This window comes from Diuraphis noxia, unplaced genomic scaffold (genome assembly GCF_037042655.1).
Source record: "Diuraphis noxia isolate RWA-SAM2 unplaced genomic scaffold, SU_Dnox_SAM2 contig0004, whole genome shotgun sequence".
Taxonomy (NCBI): Eukaryota; Metazoa; Arthropoda; class Insecta; order Hemiptera; family Aphididae; genus Diuraphis; species Diuraphis noxia.
In genome coordinates this window covers 72,191,139-72,214,801 of record NW_028301714.1, presented here as the reverse complement: position 1 = coordinate 72,214,801, position 23,663 = coordinate 72,191,139, and the positions used below count along the sequence as shown (strand labels likewise).

At 28.4% G+C, this 23,663-nt stretch overlaps 1 protein-coding gene across 2 annotated transcripts in view; it reads left to right on the top strand.

Moving 5' to 3' along the window:
* The first annotated feature begins 6,230 nt into the window (after positions 1-6,230).
* Positions 6,231-23,663, top strand: part of LOC107163020 (SLIT-ROBO Rho GTPase-activating protein 1-like) — a 49,231-nt gene continuing 31,798 nt past the window's right edge. The window contains exon 1 of one of the 2 annotated variants that reach the window (XM_089227962.1): positions 6,231-7,060. In XM_089227962.1, coding sequence (XP_089084088.1) covers positions 6,952-7,060 — 109 coding nt within the window. In that variant the 5' untranslated portion in view covers positions 6,231-6,951. Of the gene's footprint in view, positions 7,061-19,736; positions 20,033-23,663 lie in introns of those variants that run through there. The other variant, XM_089227963.1, reaches the window with a different exon arrangement.

Here is a 23,663-nt window from a genome sequence, read left to right as displayed (position 1 = left end):
AAAGAATAATATATTTTTTGAAACCGAGACTTTTGCGGCAAATTATGTGATAGGTATGATTGTCACACACGTGGACGGAATATAACATGCTTTGACTACTATACCGACTTTATGGCCAAAGTGAATCTGCTGCAGTTTCCGTATTATAAATAATATAAGTATTAGGTATATTCGTTCGAAGTCTGTAGCGTAATTTAATATATTAAATTGGTACTTATAATAATTATAATAATTATTTTTTGACTAGAGCCCATGTCATTATATGAAAATCTTTAATTTAATAAAGAAATACGGTGAATAAATACGTTTATATAAAATATTATTGATATTATACATAATACATTAGTTGTATATTATTCATGTAAAAATGAAGAAAAACATGGTGATCCATGGAAATGTGTTTGGGTCAAAGAACTTATATGTAAGCATTCTAAAATACAGCGTCGACGATTATTATTATATTATTTAAAGCTTTTTTCGTAGGTATTAAAATATTCTCACATAAAATATAACTTCATAATACTATTCTCATGCCATTTCATTGTTTTATATTCTGTGCTACCTCCGATATTATCTAATATCTTAAGGATTTGATAAAATCGTGATATTATAATGCATATGTTGGTTTGTGCATCAACTATATTATTCCAATATCCATTGTACATAGTTGTATCATACTATATTTATCCTAAAATAATGTATAGTAAAAATATTCAACTGAAAAAAATAAGTCGATGTTGTGCACTTATACATAAACCATGTTTTATATAATAGGCACCTTCTCTTCTTGTTTACCTTGAAATATTATAAGAACTGTCATCAACTATGTGCGTACTGTATATTATCATCAATATAAAATCAACCATAATAACATAAGGGCATTTAAATTTTCTAAGCTATTTATGCATTTTAGAAAATCATAACATTAAAAAAATTTTGGGGAAAAAATAAGAATGTACTTTTAGGTTTTGCAAAATCTATCTACTTATCAGTTTTGCAATCACGTGTTTATATATATATATATTTTGTAGTTTAATTTTCTAGCATTTCTTCTTGTTAAACGAATGATCCAAAAATTAATTATAATACTATTTATTAATATTTACTACTTTAGACATTTATATTTTAATTTGATTAGTAACTTTATAGGTATTAATATTAGGTACTAACTAGATCTCCACAGGATTGTTATTTTAATACAAGGTAAAAGTCAACATGTTTACAATATTTTGTAGCTTTAGTCGTTACAACTTAACAAAAATTAATTTCAGTTTATTTAGTTTTTATTATACAAATTAATCATCTACCTATGTTACTATTAATTAAGTATTTGTTTTATATGCGTCAAATAAATAATTACTGCAATAATTATTCATTGTATTATGTTTTGTTTGAATATTATAACAACTTGGATTCTAAGTAGATACATACTAAAAATATAATACTTTGGTGTGTGTTAAAATAGCTATATGGTATAAATTTCAGTTTCAAGTAGTGATACCAATAAGTTTCATAATATAACTGAATACAAATTTAATATTACCTATATTTTGTGATAATTTTGTAACAATAAACATGGTTATAGACGTTATAGTGTTAGACTTTGCGATAATTAGTACAATTATTTTGTAAAAACTTTTTTTTAATTTTCGATTACGCATGAAGTTAGATCAATTAAAATAGTAAATTGAACGTATAGTAATCGTCATCGTACTTCTTAGGTACCTAATTTAAATTACTTTATTTCTATATAATATTAACGTATGTTATTGAGTATATTATTGTTATATATTGACGTATAATGGACGTACATATAATATTGTATATTTTTTAAATTTGAAATTAATAGTTAAAATCGTATAATTAATAAAAATATGCGGTAAATATTTTGATGACATGTAGGGAAGAACAGAATAATTGAGAAAGCATTTTGTGGACCTGTAGTACCACCTGATAGATTAAAGTCTCTAGGCCAATTTCATTTTAGACATCTCTTTTTCAGCCCTTCTGTGGCATGATAATTGCTACTGGTAGAATCGATGTACTTTTGCCACTAAAAAATAAATGTCTTGAAAAATCGACGAAATTCTGGATCAATCAGTTGAAACGAATTGACAAAGTAAAATTTATTAGGAACCAGGTTTGTTCATAGAGTTTAAAGCTTGGCAGATCTTCATGGTATTTGTATAAGTATCATTGAATCACACCGGTGTGATAATATCCTAATTAATTTAGAGCTTATTGCCTGTGGATAGCTTGGGTGCAAAAAAACTACAAGAGCAAATGAAGTCTGGAGTTGAATAATTTTATTTTATTTTTAAGACGTAGAGCCTAATTTAAGCATCAATCGAATGTCAAAATCCAAGGACAGAAAATTAAAATAATAAATTTAGGTACCTACTATACTATATGTATTTTTACTGTCAAATAATGAATAAATTTAACTAGTTGCTAACATAGTTAACATTTTGCTGACAAAATTTTAATAATTGATTTTATTATCATTTTATATTCAGTATTATAATATATACTTAGTAAAACTACTAAAACTAAACATATTTTAATAATATTCATCTGTTCAATTTTATGAATTTTTCGTAGTGGTTTAATAGCGATAGCTATTTAAAAAAAATGTATTGAAACTCATAAAAATATAATTACGTAATGTATCGCGTAAATATATACATAAATAATTAACTATGAATATATTTCAGTATTTGAACGAATTATTTACTAATTTAACGATGATAGTATGAAGAAAAAAATTCATACTAAATTGTGATGTATACATATATTCTTTTTCTTGTTTAACATTTGATTAAAGTAGGCTAAAAACCTGTGTTGTTGAAGCCTTAATAAATTTGAAAAAAAAAAGTATGAAGAAAATTATATAACAATATTGATAAATAATATGAATAATATTATAAATTTACTTACATAATTTTTGTTTGAATTATTACTATTCATAACGTAAAGTATAGGGTTGGTCGTGTTACAGGTGATCCTTGACTTTCAATTTTCCTGGGACCAGGAGTTATAATAATATACAATATGAAAAAAACAAAGTATCTGTTCTCATTTTGAATCGGTCGACGGAGGTATTACCTATGTCCTATTTTGATTTTTAATTCAATATTAATCAAAAAGCAATCAATTAATATAATATACGTGAATTTTCTTTTATTATGCAGCCGTGGTTCTAACCAAGCGATTAAATGTATAAACATTATTAAAATATAAACTATAAATACTGTAGCTAATTAATATAAAAATGCTTGTAAATTACATATTATATTATTAAACCTTTATAATATGCCTGTGATAATAATATAAGATTTGTAATTAATTATTAATTTGCATACCTATAATATTTTATATACTACAATTACACAAATTACAAATATGTTAATCTTCCTTCTACATGTGTTGTAACTTGTAATCTTAAACCGCGTTATTTTATCATTACATTATACTATAATAATACAACAAATAACAATAAGAGTCCGAGTTGTTCAATTGAAGATAAATTATTATTGTAATTTGATGATGTCAGTCGTCCATCACTGAGTGTTAACAACACATTACGGTGGATTCGTCAATATTGTGTTGTAAACTTATTATTGTACTGGTTTGTGTATAAAATATTATATAGTATAATACGCTGCACATTATATTTTCACAATAGCTTTATAAATTATAAAATTCTTTATTAGACATAAACGATGACACTAAACGAGATTAAATAATATAAATAATAAATAGTATGAATAACAATAATAGCTGATACATATTTAATATTAATTTAATCCAAATAAAATATTTATAGGTTTTTTTAACCTTAATGAGGTTTAAGGCTTAACATTTAAATTTTACAACCTCATTGGCTGAATGCAGTCAGATGGTTTTGTGTCATATTGATCTTAACCTTTGTGGGATCCACTTATTTTAGATTGTATCAGGTATCTAAAATATAAACTTAGTCTTTGGTATTACAATGCTTTCGTTGTTTTTGTTTTACAGAATATTTTAAGTTAGTTATACTAAATTGTTATTTTTTCCAGTTAAAAGTGTTTAATTGTACTTATGTTTGATTAATCAAATAGATTTATTGGTTTTATATTTTTGTACATAAGTCTCTAAATTCTGTTAATTATTATTTGTATTTAATTCATATTATTATTTTATGTATAAATAATATTATTTTCTATATCAATTAATAGGTCATGCATTATAATTACCTATATTTTAATTGTTTGTTTGTTTTCTTATATATTCGTTCTTCGAATTTTCATTTAAGGCAGTTAGTTTAACAGAATTTGTTTTTCTTTTGTATTACTAATGTTGTAATGCATTGTATAATGGTTATTTTGTTTATTATAACGTTATTTTATCGTTTATTTTTCTCCTGTAATGACACATAGTGTGATTTGCAGTGCAAAAGTCATCCACCAGTAATATAATGTTGATAAAAAAAAAAGTTACCGTTGTAAAATATTTAAGATTATAATAAATTCAGTACCTATTTAAAACCTAAGTTTTATAATTGTACACCTGAATTCAAGATATTGACAACTGTTATAAACAATATAAACTAGGTATGAACATAATTAAATTATACAGATAGCTTATCTGAATTAAAGGCAATAATAATTATGTGTTAGTAAAAAAAATCTGCTAATTCATTTCTTTTACGTTTGTACATTCATAGCTTACTTATTATGGCAACGTTGCTGAGATAAATTTACGTATGTTGGATCTGGATGCATTGAAAATTCGTATTCCATGATCAATCGACCAATGTAAACACAATCGTTTATAGTGCATTCGAATAATTTAGTTTATCGAATAATATATAATACAAGACTAGTATACAACAGACATTTATAATTATTTGTAAATAAGTATCTAAGGGGGAAAGAGGGAGTGAGGGGGTCTGGTTGGTTAAAGAAAAACAGCAGATTGTCTGTATACATGTATAGAATTATAGAAATATATATATATTATAAACTAAGATTTTATTTACTCGCGCAGAATTTTATTCGATTTTATTTGTAATTTATTCGTATTTCTCAAATATTCAAACTACGTTAAAATATATAACGTTTTAACGCATAAAAAAATTAATGCGTTCAAAATACTTAAAATATTTTATAATACGCCAAACAAACACCTTTAGAATTTATATACAATATACATGTACATATTTACTATGGTTATACACACTTAAAGCGGATTACTTATTCTACGGATATTTATTTTCCGTTTCAAGTGTATGGCTTACGGTTAAGACTTAAAACTCTACCAACAACCAAGCCCGGATCAATTTTAATTGCATTTTATACACGCTGGCAACGCAATAAATTCGAGACGACAGATTCGTTTTCACACAATAATATTATAATATTATATTCAAATAGGTATGCCTACGCAGTACGCGTGTCTGATATAAACGCGTGCTCGTCAATCTCCGTTGTTCTCCAAGTACCTACAGTAAAATATATGGACCGAATGGTTTTTGCATGGTTATGATATTTAGTAACATATTATCTTATTATGCTATTTACGAATCCGAGGCACCATACAGTGTATTACAATAATATTGTATTATGTTCGATCCCGTTACACCGTGTTATTTTTTCGGTATGCGTATTATAAAAAAATATAATGCGCGCGTGTAAGCTGTTCGCGTTCGCCGACCAGAGATTTGTTTTGTTCTCGTCGCCACGTGGTGAACCAGATTTGCAACCATACGTAATAATATTATTATACTAACCAACACGGTAAAAAAAAATCTTTTCGGTCTCGGCTGCATTTTTAACCGTTCCCTATAGTGTATTTACATTGTAACTGGTACTACTAACTGCGTATATTGGTTATACGAAAGATAATACGCGAGTGCACTAAGTGCAGGGTTATTATAATTATAATAATAAGAAGTAGAAGAAGGAGAGGGAAAAGAAGAAGAAAAAGAAGAAGAAGACGAAAACTCGAGTGAAAAATATTTCGTCTTCGCAAGACGCCCGACGGGTTAAAATATAATACATAATAATAATAATATTATTATAATGATACAAACGATTTTTTAACCGGAGCGAGGCAGGTAAACCGCCGCCGACGAAAGATGGCGCTGCTCTGTTTGCGCGGTCCAGTCTCCCCGACGACGACTGCGGCGGGCCCGCTCCCCGCTCGGTCCGCGGCGCCGACAACACCGCGGTAACCACGCATCGACACGACCGACGACGCCGCAGAGCCCGCACGGCGTCCGTCCAGGTCAACTGGTTTTATCGCGTCGTCCGTTGCGTGTTTTTCTATCATTTAAACCGTTTTTCCCGTCGCCGTTGGTGTTATCGTCGTTTCAATATTTGGCACGTCCGCCGAACGCAGTGTAGTGTCGCGTGTACGACGGTGTGCAGGTGTCCGTCGATCGGCAGTTGATTTTTTTTTTCGGTCCATGTGTGCGTGCAATACGCTGTCTGCGCGACGAGTAGCTGCAGGTAAACGGGACAACGGCGTGTTATAGGTATTGTTACTAAACAGAAGTGGTGCCCGGTGGTCGCTGTGGTCGGCAAACGAACGCGGTACGACGACGACGAAGTGCAGTTTTTTCTTTTCCAACGATATATTATTATTTTCGTCGTTGACGTTATTATATTTTATTTAACGGCAGCACACCTGTTGCCCCGCGGCGCGGTAATCACGTTTTTTCTCGGTTTTATTTGTTTTTTGCGCTATGCGTTTCGCGACGGTTGTTGCGAAGATCCCGACGACGTCGATCGACGCGGCTGCTGCTGTGGCGGTGGTGGCTGGTCGGTAAACGAGCGCGGTTGTTCCGTGCCGACGACGTTCATAGTTTTGACACTGCGGGACATACCTACCCTACGGTAACCTGCCGCTCGTCTGATAATATTATAACGGCCACCGCCCGGCGTCGCCATTCGGTCCATCGTCGAGATGCTGTGCGCCGAGGAACTGATCGGGGGCTTCGACGAGGCGGACGCGTCGGCGTTCAAGTCGCCCATCCGCAGACTCGGCTCCACCAGGAAGATACTGTACTTCAACAGTGAGTACTTCCTAATATATACGATTCGAACTGCAGCATGTCTGAACGTGTAAAATTATGTATTACGCCGTGTCCTACATGAATCCGACGAGTGCGACTCGTGCGAACGAATTCTATTCTGACCATGCTGTTCTGTCGCAATACGATGCGTCCGATGCGACAAAATACAAACTGTTTTGTTTTTCGTCGCGTAGGTCGGATTCACGTAGGACACGGCGTTAGTGTTTATATTATAGTCGTGACCCGCGGTTCATTGAGTAACACGTATATTATAGTGTCTGTACCTATGGGTTTAGGACTTTGGGTCGTGGACGAGGTTCACGAAAACCGCAATGCGTGCAGCTCTTCGTTTTTCTTCGTTTTTTGTGGTGACGCCTAACCGATACTGCGTAGGCGTCATGTTTACGATATTTTGGGAGTACTTAGACAGGCTGGCGCCCAAAGACTCCGGTAATATATCGTTGCTGCTTGAGAAAAACTAGAGGACACTTTGGCAATGTCACTTTTGATGTAAGCATATTTTTTGTTTTCAAACTGATGTCGCGAAAACTTCATTTAATTATTATCTTTTTATTTTCGTATGTACATACTGTTTGTGGGTGTGCCCTCGAGTATCTATTATTTGTTCCCTATTTTGTTCCGTAGACCGAAACGGTTAGTCAAAAACGATATCCTTATGTCTACTGTTTACCGTCGTATCATCGTCGCAGTTTTTGGCGACACGGTAACACGCGTCGTAGGTACTGGCTGTTATATGATACATATCTGATTTCCCGTTAGTTTTTTTTTTCTTGATCCAATGTAGGTATACTACGGATTTACGGTGAACAATTTAAGCGGTTTTTATTTGAAAGTATCGGAAAACACAATTGGCCTAGTGGTAACGGCTGACTGATTTTCACAATGATGAATTACTTAAACATTAGATTTGAAGTGGAGAAAGTAGGAATTTTCATCATGGTTTTTATAAATTATGATAAACTGCTGTATACAACGAAAATTGAGAAATTATCAAATTCACAATTCACACGTTTTTAGATTGTGTGAAAATAACTGGAGTAGATCTGAATTTAGCGAAAGAGTAAAGATTTAGTGTAACCCAGTAATGTTTGCTCGACTGCAAACTGAAAACATAAATTAAAATGTAAAAAAAAATAATAATACAAGTATCAAACTTAACACGTAAGTGGTAAATTTAGAAGCGAACAAAATTACTGTGAATAATATTGATCAATACTATAATGAATAAAACTACTATCTGAACAAAATACATGTATCTATAGGACGCATGCATATTATGAATACTATATTTATATGTATATATAGGAATACGTATATTTGCGAGTATCAACAAGTGTGAAAAGTGAGTTTTAATGAAAATGGGAGTGAAAGTATGTTTTCTTCAGGAACCAACATAATTACATATTGTGTCTTATGAATTAAGCTTATAAATAAAGCAGGTACCCACTCTGATAATATTATGATATTTTGAATTGAGATGATTAATTAGTAAATACTAAATATATTCGTAGTTGAATCGTATTAAAATATTTTTAACATTTTGATATACCTACTGATTGTAAGAAATAAGAATAAAGTTACACCTTGGGCAAAACCTACATACTAATGTGTAATTCATATTGTGTATTAGTTTGATATATTCATATGGTATTATGGTAGGTACCTATGTACAAATTATATAGTTTTATATAATATTATTATTTATTACTTTATTTTGGTATCACATTGTATACATATCAAATAGAGAGCGGGATAGCGAAACTGGTGATTTTAATGTATCATTTTATATTAAAGTCGCCCATCTATTTAAATAATTGAATAAAATATATCAAATATATTATACTCGATAAGAATCCAAGACATTACTTCCTTTACATCATATTGCCTTCTCATTAAAATTAAAAAGTACAATATTAATTTGACAGTAGGCTATCAGGGTAGTTTTTTGCAGTAGCATCGCTGATATTGACAAAAATGCGTTTTATTATTATTTCGTACAATCGCTCTTCGACCTTATGTTTAATTAAAAAACCCACGATAGTTTATCATATATTTTATCATTTCTTCGTCAGAACCTATATCTTAAATTAAAATTGAAGTAAATGTCAGTATATATATATACCTATGTTTATATATTAAATTGTGATGTAAAAATGCATGGAGTAAAAAAAACATGAATTGTAACAATTCCTGTTTATCAGAAAACCTGCATAGAGTTCTAATTTCTAATGCTATTTTTTCTTTAACTGTTTATATCAATTTTATACCTAAAGTTTATTCGAGAATTATTTATTATATGATTGTGAAATAGGATGATTACAATTTATTCATATAAAATGTATACATCTGGATTGATTTACGGTTTGTGTTTTTTTATGATGAAAAAAATATTATCAATTATGTATTAAATATAATATTTATAATAATATTTGCAGTTATAAAAAAATGAATTATTATTGTGATAGAATGATCGATTGAATTTATAGTAGTTACCAGGCAAAATAACATAAAATATATCATCATTTAACTAGGTATTATTAGTAAAAGTATGTTTATGATAACATACATTAATCTAACTTGATGATTTGTAATATTTTAATTACCATAAAATAATGATAAATATAGAAAATAAAATAATAATATTATGGTAATATGTTATGTGCCTATGTTATACTTATATCATAGATTATATGTAGGTTTATAAATCCATTTAAAATCTACAAATGCATATATAAATATAATAAATGGATAGGTACCTAAATTAATAATATAAGTGTTTATTCTAAATAAAAAATTATATATAGTATAAAGATTCTAGTAAAGGTCAAATATACTTCTGTGTTTATTCATAGGATATGATGCGAATCATATTATATCATTATTTTTTCCAATTTGATAATATTTCACGAATGTTCAATAAAATATATTGTACTTAGAAATGCCAAATCATCTAGTTCATATGAGTGCAATATATCAGTTAGAGTACTGTAATTATTGTAAACAATGTATATAAAAATTTTTTATGTAGATAGTGTAGATTCGTACTATATTAGGAATAAGTAATATAGATCTATTGAATGAAAAATATTTGTTTATTATATTACGACGTGTACATGTCCAATCGTAAAATTAACATAAGACCAACTTCAGTCTCAGTTTAGTTCTCAAACGGAAATACGTATATTGTGTATATTGTTATTTTGAAAGAAATATTAATTTTTACGATATAGTTTATTTTTATTTTCATTTTCATTGTGAAAAGCCAATGCAGCTGCATATCGTATTCTCTATCGAAATCTCTAAACGCGTTTGTAAAAGAGGATTTATAGTAGTCTAGGGAGTTTAAGGGCTGCTATTGTTAAGACATTGACAATAGGGTGAATGATTTTTATCTAAACTTCTTGACACAACTCGCATACAGATACCCTATGTGTAATGGTAAATTTAGTTTAAAATTAATTCCTGATGTTCGAAAGAGCTTCTCAATTTCATATTGTTGTTGATATTGAACAATAGACAATATATTATTTCAGTTGATGTAGGCGAGTAACATTCTGACTTACTGAGTGAATTTATTTATCGGTTACTAGTCTAAAAAACGACAATGTTTAATTTGTCAATAATAATAGTACCTATATTTTATTTTGTGCTATCATTATGAGTGTAAATTACTCTGTGTAATTTATTATAGATAATAATTAACTAAGACGTTAGGTTATCTTTTATATAGTTTCTAAAACATTTGTTAAAACATTGCCTTTTTTTTACAGTTGTTTATATTTTTATCGTTGAAATATTCTAAGTATTATTTTTTGAATATGTACTTGTTTAGTTAAATTTATAACGGGTACCTAAATAATACATAATAATTATGAAAGTAACATAATTTGGAGTTAAAAAATGATTTCGACGTAGAATAAATCCATGTATGTATTTTATGTACTTTTGATCACAGATAATATTTTTGTAGAAGGGTGATTCAAGTGCTTTTTTTCGGACTATAGGAGGATTCACTAAGATCAACGCAATTTAATAGATGATGACCTGTACATAAATTATCTTTTTTTGTCCTCTGATTTTTGAATATATACGAGGCTATTAATGTATATAATATACTATCAATGTTGCCATTCAATAAAATATCTTTTCCGTTATTGTTAGAGTTATGACAATGTATAGCGCGAAAAAAAAATGAAAAATATAAATACCAGTCAATGAACATTAATACATTTCCATGTAAGAATAATGATCAAAATACTACACGCGAACCCTACTTTATACACAATTCGTTGTTGCGGACTTATAGTAGGAAGTTCAGCTGTCAGCGATAGAAATTAACGTGACCGTAAAAGATGAAAATATCTATAGGTCCTATATGTTTTTGTCGGTTTTTTTTCATCACTCCACGTTGGTGAGCAGATGTTCATAATAATATATCCTTTCCCTACGAGACGGCCACCACCATTGGGCTACCATATGGGCTGTGTGTAGTGTTTGACACAAAACTAATTAATCATTTAAAACAGTTGAATATAATATGTCACATTGTCGTTCCCTGATATTATTTTACCAAATTTATGAGTATTTAATAACAAAACTAATACACAATTAAAGTAGTATAATTTATTTTCTTCTTATACTACAGAGATATAGGCTATATAGACTATAATTTACTATGTTATGTATAATTATTAGGTACATTTGATTATTTGTATATTATTTAATACGTAGGTACTGTTTTAAATTTATTTTAAATTCAAGAAAGTAATATGATTAAAATATTATTAATTTGAACCTTAAAAACTCATATCTTGTTTTTATTTAATCGAAATAAAATACAAAATAAATGTCCTTATTATTTTATGAAAAATTAGCGTTATTGTAATATGTATAAAAAAATATTTAATTATGAGCTTACCAGCGTAAAAACATTTTTATATTTATTATTATAGGTAACAGTTTTGTAATTATTTTAATTACACTAGGTAATAAGTTAATAGCTAATTTCCAGCCCTGTACCTATATTTTATTTACTATGCATTGTAATTTTTACTAAAAATATAATGAAATATTTATTTTTGTGTAATATGTTTCAACATGAGCACTTAAAATAATTTCTTTTAAAATGAAAACTTTAATTAAGTTATCATGTAATTAATAATAGGTATAGTTTATCTCATTGAATTTAGTTGAAACACTGAGTTATAATGTGTGCCTATTACAATATGTACATATTATGTATTGCATTTTTCCTAATCGTAGTTACTAGTTATGTACGAAATGGACATACCTTTTTAAAGGTGATTTGAGACAGAAAATGTTTGTGTAATACACGTGATTTGAAATAAATAGATTTGAATTAATTTTTAAACACTGATATTATAGGTTACGTACTTGTTAAGTCAGCTCAAATATTCATGTTAACTATTATTTTGGATTCCAATCGACTGAAATGGAAATGTTCGTTCCTAATCTTTATAATTGTATGCGTTTATGATGATTGATAGATTTAATACGATTTATTTTATGAACCCGCTAAGCAGGATGATCATTTTATAAGTGAAGATTACCAACAATGATTTAAGAAGACAAGATAAAATAATTTTACTCATCATAAAATCTTTTAAGCTTTTGATATTTAAAACCATTTTATAATATTTAACTTTTATTTTTTACAATATTATGTACCTAACATAGTGACTATTTAGGTTAACTTATTTTTTAAATTATAACATAATATAAAGTTTCATTTTGAAATTCTGAAACTGATTATTAATTTAAACTTTTTAATGAATATTGATTGAATGTTGAACGTATTGGGCGTATTTAAGCGTCTTTATTTTAAAGTTAATTAAAGCGAAATGGGTACCTAGGAAATGATGTGTGGAATAATTCGTGGTGCATTAACCACTCATACGATAAAAAATAATCAACCTTTATTTAATTTAAATTTAAAGATTATGGTTTTTAAGTAAACTACAATTTAAAATACATATTCTTCTAAAATAATATTAGATTTGGGTTTAATATGTATCAGAATGTGAGAATATAAAGTTAATTAAAATACTTCTCATTATTTTTTCTTTCAAATTATTTTTATATTTAATCATAAAATAAATGAATTAACACTTACTTAAAGAAGTTTAAAATAATTTATAAAATCTTAAGTAGAATCCAGCTTAACTTGTCTATACATAGTTTGTTTATTTTTATAGCTATTTTTTTTTTTAATTTCTAAGCCACTTTACAGTCGGATTTCCTTTACTTATTTATCGAGTTCTTTATTTTCGGTGTAAAGATTATTACCTAGCATTATCATGTTAATTATTATAGTTATGGGCTTATGGTTTTAATGAAAATGATATGGGATCTACTTAGTTATATATAATATTAACAAGTGCTGAGAAATATTTACTTTTGTTTAATGTTGAACGCGCCATAATAATTAATGACAACTAAATATTTGAAAAAAAATAAATATTTTTTTGAGTTTATAATTTTTATTGAATAACTCAATTTAATGGTTTTATATTTAAATTATAACCCAATGTTTTGGGTAAGTATATTATACCCGATTGAGGTATACTTACATAATAATATGTTAGATTAAGAATATTAATCGGTTACATGCAATGTCCTAGTATTTTACAGACTTCTTATTTTTTGAATTAGTCCAATTTTTTTTTTATAGATAACGATTTAAAATCTTATTTATGATATATATTAAGTATTGTATGACGTACTGAACGATTTTAATTCAGAAGGTGAAAATGTATATTTAAATCTAAGCTGCATGGAAAAAAATTGAATGCATTTATAAATTGACGTAATTTCATTAGTTTGTATCTGAATAATAATATTTATAGTAAAAAAACTAAGTCATAGTATTATTATTTATAATCTACAAATAAACAATTAAAGTAAAACAATATTGTAAATTATTAAAATAACAAGCTAAATTAGTAAATCAACCGCTTATAATCAATGCTTTTTTCTTGTGATATACAGTTTAGTTTCTTAGTTTTACTAATGTATACATAATTTATAAAGTGTTTACTTATCCCTATTATATTATTGTAAAATATTATTATATTATTAAAAAGAAATCAAAATTTTTTTGTGCTTAAATACAATACCGATGTAATGATTATTAGGTATTTTATAGTAAATAAAAAAAAGATGTGGTTTGGCTAGTAAATTTTCGTTTTACTGCATCTTACTAGTTAGATTAGATTCAACACTAATGTTACTCGTTTTGACTACGTAGTGATATATATAGTATAGTTTTTAAAGAGTATCGAATTTATAATTTTTATGAACTAATTTCGTAATACGCATTATAGTGGTTTACTTTTTTTTTATGAATTGATGTTTTTAGTACCTACCTAAAATATTTCTCTTTCTTAGTGTTATTTTTTTATTTGAACCATGACATAGACTTATATTTAAAATGAAACTCTTGAGAACTATTATAGTGACATGACGTGACTACCAGAATAAAAGAAAAATAAACTGAAATGAAAAAACCCAGATGCTGAAGTAGTGCTGTTAGGATCAAAAGGGGTAAAAGTAAAAAAAATTGACATCATTTTGTGTTTTTATCGTTACTATTATTAGGCCGTGACGATTGCCATAGTATTATTATATAAATAAGTTGTATTTTTAGAGAAATTGATGTCAGTAAAATGAAAATGAAAACGAGATATTCCTCAATAATTGAAAATTTAAAACATTTGATCACCTATTACTTATGAGGTACAGTTAATAGTATATAGACTATGCTGTTTATTTGAAAAGAGTCGGAGATTGATATTAAAAAAAAAATCATCACCAAGGTAAAGGCGCAGTTCCAGTGTTTCATTGGATTGGTAATGAGGATGTAACGGATTAAATCTAAAACGTTTACTGTATAACTACTCTATAAAAAATTTGTCCGTTTAATGTACAGCAGCGAACTTATCTGAATTAGTATGAAAACCATAATACATGATAATGTTTAAAAAAAAAAAAAAACGGGCCTTAAAAATATGTTTGTATATACAAGAAATTTGTAATAAATAATGTGGACAAACTTAATGCTATACACATTAGGCAGATATGATCTAATAATTGAATATGCCATGTATATTTATGATATTATATTAGGTATACTTTTTTATTCCTAAAGAGTTGTTCGACTAGGTAGCTCTATATTAATAAAATAACGTGTAAATTTAAGACAAGTGATGACTAAAGAAACGAATCCAATATCATGTATTTATATATTAAATTTGTATCAAATATAATTTTAGAACTCTATTGTATCATGCAACTTTTAATTTGACATGTTTGTTATAGGTACTATGCATTATATATTTGATGTTTATTTTTCCATTATTCGTCGGTGAAACAAGAGTTTTTTTTATTATCAAGTAGATTGTAGCTTATACACTGGAGAGTGTTTTGATTATACAAGATGAATCAAAACATTATTTTTATGTAATTCTTAAAAAATACTATTTGTTATAAGGTTTCTGAATAAGACGTAACTACAATTTAACAATACATACAACATACAAGCATTGGATATTTAACATTATTATTACAGGTTTAATTATATAATTATATGGTATAAGAAAATTCACAAATACAGGCAGGTGCCCATCATACTTAATTACAAATTAACTTTCAATTGAAATTGTTACCTATTCCATGTATGCATTATTATGAACTTTTATTTTTTGCTTTTTTAATTTAGGTACAAGCATGCAGTTAGTAAGTAGTATTGTCGAAATTATTACTGAAGAATAGATTACTAGTGTTTCTTAATATTTATATCTACCTACAGTTAAAAAGAAAAAAATATCTAATTTCAGTATGCTTTATAATACTAAATATATAGTATATACCCAATAGAGTACACTGTAACCCCACTAACCTAGTTAAAAATAATATGCGTTGGCTGTTCGCAATGTAATACCGGCACACCCTGTATAATAAATTGAACGTGTGAGTCAAGGTTTATCACCATTATTTGTCAAGGTCATGTTACAACGGGTAATATTATGTTTTGTCCCCCACGGACGCAGGAAATTGATGATATTCAATATATTATTATAATGCTTAATTCGTTAGGATTTCAAAAGCCGCCCCTATAACTTTTTCTCGATTTTTTTTTTTTAATAGACAAGAATTTCAAATGGAGGTACAACAATATAGATAGTATTTTTATGGTCAGTTAATAAGTATGTTTTATTACATGCAGTTTTAAAAATACATAATTTGACAATAAATGTAAATATGCGAGGACTTTGTCATCAAATATTGATTTTTGTGTTTCATTTAATAAAATAATATTTACAATCTGTGACTCGGCCTAAAAACAAATAAGATAATTTTTGGTATACATACATTTTTTTGGAATAACTGGAAACTGAAATGTTTGTTAGTTTTAAGACTATATAAATTGACAAATTATTACCATTATGAACCACTGTATATAGTTTTATAAAGCAAAATCATATAGTTTTTCTTTTTTTATGTATATGTTTTTTATTTTTGCCAAAACTGTACAGTCTTTTCATTAACAACCAGGAGCACGTTTGTCACGTATAGTTATAAAATTTATAATTCCCGTTTCATAAGATAGTGTTGTTTTAGATTGTATCATATTTATTTTTATTATGTAGATATTTATTCCATAATTTTTTTACATTTAAAATCGTATTTATATTTTTAGATTTAGATATTAAATGTAACAAATAGAAATATTTTGAACCACATTTATTATTTACTTGACCACATTTGTGAAAAGTCAATTAATCACACATTACACATTTTATGCATTTGCGATAAAATTATTTGAAATCTAGTAATATTATAAATAGGGATTAAAATAATATTAACATAAACAAATAACAAATAAAAAAATATATAGACTAAAACTATTATTTCCATGATGGGATTATCTGCATTTTGGACTTGGGTTATACAAATATATAAAGCAAATTAAAGCATTCTCTCTACTAATCTAATTGTTATATAAAAAAGTTTTGGTTTTGTGCTAATTGCACATAATGAACTGTGTTCCTAAACTGTACTTACTATAAAATATAAGACTACCTTGGTACTTAATCCTTGTGTGAGTGGCATTTTGTGGTTTGAGCACTTTAGGGTTTTTTATTTTGTAATTTACAACATACAAATTGTGTTTTGGTATGTTGTACACTACGTCACTTTCTCTTTTTGGTTCATATTGAATTTCTATCATGTTTCAGCGTCATACGTTTCTCTAACCGTAAAAAATCGGAAGGTCTATTGTGCATTTGAAAATACAATAGGTGATTTATTTTTGAATATGTTTTCGTCAAGTTCATACATATTGTATATTATTTTTTATGTATATAATACACACCATACCAAGTATGCTAAATTTACAAGGAAATAAATCAGAAATATATCCGAAAGGTAATTATTTCCCACAATGTATATGGTTTACACGATTTAAATGTCATTAAAATAATATATTATGGATTATTTTGACTATTGAAAACGATATCTTAGTAAGCCGTTGTTAATGTTATAATGGGTGGTCTTCTGGTCCTTATATTGATGTAATGATGTATCATATAAAATAGTATGCTTTGTTAGCGGACCACGTGTTTTTAAATTCTGTTTTCTGTTCATTTTCACCCTTATATCTTAACTACTAACATCCTGATTCCATTTAAACGTGTGTTTATGTTCTTGTATGTTATGTATATTTTCTATGTAGTGATAAATCACATAGTCTGTTGGCTGTTATATTAAATATCTTTTATTTTAGCGATATTGCGTGAGTTCGGGTGTATCTTTTCTATACAAATAGATTTGAGATCTATATCTTATTGTTGTTCGATACGTTATCAATTTATGTTCGTAGGTTCCTAAATACTAATCAATATGTATTCACTTAAAAGGTAATTTAACTATACATAGAAGTTATACCTACCTATATTATTTGTCTTGTTCATTTTTTTTTTTATATCATATAATAGAGATAAATTTATTTGATTGTTGTTTCATATGATAAAAATCGATAAATTACTTTAGTTGTAATTTAAAAATATTTTTATATAAGTACTTATTTTTAGGTAATCAAAATGTATAATTACAGTACCTATATTAAAGTATATATTGTATGTATACGGATGTTATCCGTTGTTGTTGTTGTTTCAACTCAAATGATAAAAAATGTATGGATTCATGTTTGTACCTATATTATTAGGTACTACATTTAGTCGGTTAGTGAATCGGCAACATTGTAAATAACAGCACCTAAACGAAATAGCTGTGCCTATTACATTAAGTAATCAACCTTCCGTGAAGTCTCTTGGTACAATTACTCTGGTCTCTGACTTATGTTTTTCATAAAATATAATATGTAACTATAAATATAAAATTATGATGTTATGACTATCTATTAAATTAAGATAATTTAAAAATATTCATACTAACATTTCAAATAAATAATTTCAATATTTTCACTTGTTAATTTATAATAAATTACGTAAATGATTTTACATAAATGTTAACTTTTAACTATCATATTATTAAAAATAAAAAATTAGAAGCAAACTTTGGCGAAAAAAAGTAATTGGTTGTTTTGGTGAAGTGCAACAAATAGATTTAATGACTTATCCTTTCATCAACACAATAATATTGCATACTAAATTTACATAAATATTGAATTAATTATTTTTTTCTAAGAATAAATAGATAAAAATAGTTATTCATTATTATAGACTTTAAGTTTTAGAATTCATCTGCTGCTTTAGGGAGCGTTTGAAGTATTGATAATATCTAAAAAAAAAACATTTGTTTATAAACATTTTATTGGCTTAAATGATTGTTATGTAAAAAAAATATACCTATGAGTTAATAATTTGTATTTAAAATGTTTGAATGGTATTTGTATGTTGTCACTTTGTCAGAGATAAAAATGTGTGTTCTAGACTAGGCTATAAACTTATTGGTGCCATAAAAAAACATAACACTTAAACTATTTTGTTCTGGATAGTGGTTTATTAAAGATTTTATATTAATGATCGATTCGTGACATGGATTCAATTCACGTTAATATACGAGTCACGTTTGACACCAGGTTTTCTTACGACTTAATTTTTTCAACATCCTGGAACATTCTCGTCAAGTATATTATATGCTCATTGTGATTCGAAAATAATGTCTGTGCGTTGTACGTTCATATATGTATATAATATGAATTATATGTACAATATTAGTGCGTATTACTATTGTGTTGTACAGCCGAGACCGATGAGACGATTTAAACCCCGAATGACCTCGATTCGATTTCCAGCTCACTTATAATAACAACTACATTATCATTATGTTATGGCGACGGAGATAAACGTTTTTTAAACCCATTCAAATTTGATTTCCCGATGATAAATTGGCTGGACCCCGTATGAACGCACCCGTGTGGGCTGGTGGGAGGCGGGGGTGGGTTGGCGATGACGTCATGATGTTATTGAAATCCTTGTGTGGTGTCGTGGTATGGCAGTGCGTAAACGGCGCATTTCCCCTGCGACCGACGGCGACGGTCGGAAAAGCGCATGATCCAAGAATGGGATAAAGCGGGGAACTCGGTCCGGCGGGCGGCACACAGCTTCCAGTATCGCACTCGCAACAGTTGTCGACCGTATATTTTTCGCTCTCCTTTTTCTCCGCGCCGTCTTGCAGTTGTGCACAGTATATTATACACAATCGCATCACATCACATCGCCGTCGTCTTATACTATATAATATTGCGTCGCGGGCTTAAATATCCTCCGTCTGCGGTACCAGACCGAAAACGTAGGTACCGATGAGTTACGCAGCTGGCGAATAACATGTTCCAGTGTATTGTCCAGCCCAAGAATACGTGGAGCAGGAGCAGCCCCGAACTCCGAGAACTCAGAGTCGTCTATCCAGGTTAGGACCACTCGTCGCGAATGTATAAAATGTTTTCGTATTACCACCAATTATTGCCGTTGAACGATATCGAATAGGAATACCTACTAGACATTCGTCGGATTGCGCGCGATTCCGGGCCGGCCAGTCGTTTTGCGCTGATCGAGAAACGGACATCCTGTAAGATTGTAGTTGTCGCTGTTGCGCGGGTAGCAGTGCGGCAGACTGCAACAGAGACGAATCGCACACACTAATAATATATCGCTATAGCCTGCACGTCTCGCCACACTGCTTACCCGTGATGACTGTCGTAATCACCTACCATATTATATTGGTATTATACCCGTATACATGGATAACCGTAATGGTAAGGAATGTTCGTGTTTCGTGCACGGTTGACGGTTCATTTGTCACGTGCGTGTTGGCCTAACGAAATAATTCGGTTTTGCGTAGTTAGCCCGTGTGGGTACCGTTGTAAGCGTATTTCGCTGTTATACGCATGGCAGGACGTGCCGGAGAGATCGATGACACCCGTTGCGGCGTCCGCGGCGGTAGAGGGCGGTAACGCTCTCTCACCGGAACGTCCGGAACCGATTGTCTGCAGTGATTTCCGATATTAAATAATAATATCTCAAATGAGATATTCATCTCGCAGAGTATAGGTAATCGATCTTATAATTTTATTAAAATGTTTGCTCGATGTGATTATGCGCGCACCCACTTCAATTACAATCCCTATAGATTTTATGAAATTCAGCGTAATAATATTATTATAATTTACTTTCACCGACTTATCCATTGCCGCAGATTATTAATTATGTAAAATGCCATTATTTTTTACAGTGTGAACACATTTCTTTTAATTTGTACACCCTTATTTATATATATTTAAATATTACTGTTCGTCTGTTCAGGCTAAATGAAAATCGTAAGCACAATGCTAGTGTTATATTTTTATAGTCGTATATTATGCCAAGAGTGCCTAAGGTCAAAATGTAACTAAATACTTCTAAATTACCATCTATGAAGATCGGTGAAACGTTATATAATATTTGTCCTCGAAAAACTTATTAAGTATTAAGTTATTGTATTTCGTTATTAATAATAGGTAATTTACAATAAGGTCAATTTTAGTTTTAATATAAATTTAATTAAATTCACTACATGTACATTTTACTCTTAACATAAATATTGTCCATTATAATAATATCTATATCATATCATTAAGTACAAAGAATAAAGTCTCAATATGGTTATAAATAAGATAAACAAATTTATATACAGAAGATAACAAAATCATCTAATTTATATGATTTCGGAACATTTAGAATGGTTGGGAAATAATACAAATCTATGAATATTGTATAATAAATCTTATTTTTTTTATTAGAAGGGAGGATAAAAACAATGGTTAAGTAGCACAACTGTATATAACTACAAGTGGTTTACAATGTTTTTTTTTTTGTTTTAATGCCATGAAACGGGTTGTGAATATCAGCCAACAAAACGATAATTTCACAAACATCTACTCTTCTACTTACATTACTTGACCTCATAATATATTTATATATTATATAGCACCGTATTATATTACTTAAAGATAACTTTAAAATTGGTTTCACAATGCGTCGTAATACAGAAGTAATTTTTTTATTAAATATTTTTTGTACCTACAACAATTCGATAACATTCAAGTCTTAATATTAACAAATAATTTAGAATTCGTTAGCACACAAGCTTACTTAACAATAATACATATTTCGGGTTGTTAATATATTATATTATGTCAATAATAGAAAATCAAAATATTATTGGTTACAGTTTTTTCAATATATTATACTATAATATATTTACTATAGTATGCTTTTATTCTTTTATTCTAAATTTTTGTGTGTAACATCAATAATCAAATCATATAAGATTTTTAAAACGATTGGTATTTAATTTGGCTTATCTAAAATTAACTATGTTTGTAACTGTTTATAATGTAATTCAGTGCTTCTCAACCTGTTTTGCTATAGGGACCCCTAAATTTAATGTAAAACTGTCAAGACCCCCTCCCCCTCAATCTTTTCGATAGTTTAATAGATTATTATTATTATTAGATTAAATTAATCAAATAACTCTAATATCAGATAAAAATTTCTCGATGTAATAAAAATTGTATTATTATTTAATAACAGTAATCTAACATTAGACTTTATCGACAATGATTAATCATATGATCGGTTTGATATAACTAACTAACCGAAAATATTTTAAATAAAATAAATAATTCAAGGCCCCTCAGTCATATAACCACGGTCCCCAGGTTGAGAAGCACTGATATACATAAATGATAGTAGAATGCAGATAACTACGAAAGTGGAATATAGCATGTGATATTCGTTATTATATATAATTTATTCAGATAAGAAAAATTTTAAAATTTCATGAAATTGTCGGCAATAATTTTTTGTTTTAGTTTTTATTCATATGATTCATCATACATATAGCCTCTTTATATTTTTCCACCCTCGTTTTTGTTGAGCATTCAAAACATTCACAACCAGTGATTTTGTTTGCTCTTGTCAAATAGAACGACCATTAAAAACCCTACCCTCGTATAACTATGGACAATAGATGGTTGGAATATTCTTATATTTTCCCTTTTTGAAAGCTTTTTTTTTAATGATATTGTTGAACAAATAAAAATAGTTATACTTACGGGTGGAAACGTTGAAAAAAAATATTTCAGTAAATCCATGTAAAACTAGGATCACTATAGGTCACATTAATTTTTATGGATATCATAAACCTTAGTTCGTAAATCATCGTTTTCAAATATATATGAACACATTACGGGAAATGGGTTTTATTTTTATTCCCAAAATCTGTAAATCGTTTAAGTTATGGGCATTGACTTGACTATCAAGCAAACGACTTGTGATCCGTTGGTTAAGTGTGTACATTATTGTAACTAAATCATGATTTACAATACCGTTGAAAATATAAACGTAATTTTACTCATATTTGTGTGATTCTACTTTAGTTACTTTACTATTCCAGAAAGTCAATAACTAGTATGTTAATTAAAGAAAAAACGTGTATGCAATATCGTATATTAAAATTATAATTGTGTTCGGATTCGTGACTGTAGTGCACTTGGGATTAACTTATTGATAACTGTACATGTATTTGTATTTATATATCGTATCATTTTACGATTTTATATATGTTTTAAGAAATTCTGTAAAGTACCTCAATATTACGTGATAATAAGGTGTACATTTAAACTAATAAGCGGATGAATTAAATTTATTTTTAATGTAAAACCTCACATTATTGTTAAAGTTTAAATTTGAATAACTAGAATGGCAGTCATTTCAATTTTAGTGGCAAACAAATCATCAGAATCGTATATAATATAATATATTTGATAATTCTACCAAATAAAAAAAAATTGATTATTTAGAAATATTATTCAACATTATACGACTGCCGCTATGTGTAGCGCACATACATTACACGCATTTAAACACTGATGATAGTATAAAATGTGTTGAGTGAAAAAAAATTTGAAGTAGCAAAAAATAAACAGTAAGGTTTATATAAGGGCCCTAGAAATTATTAATATAAGAGATCTGAGTTGAGTTGTAGTAAATTAAGAAAT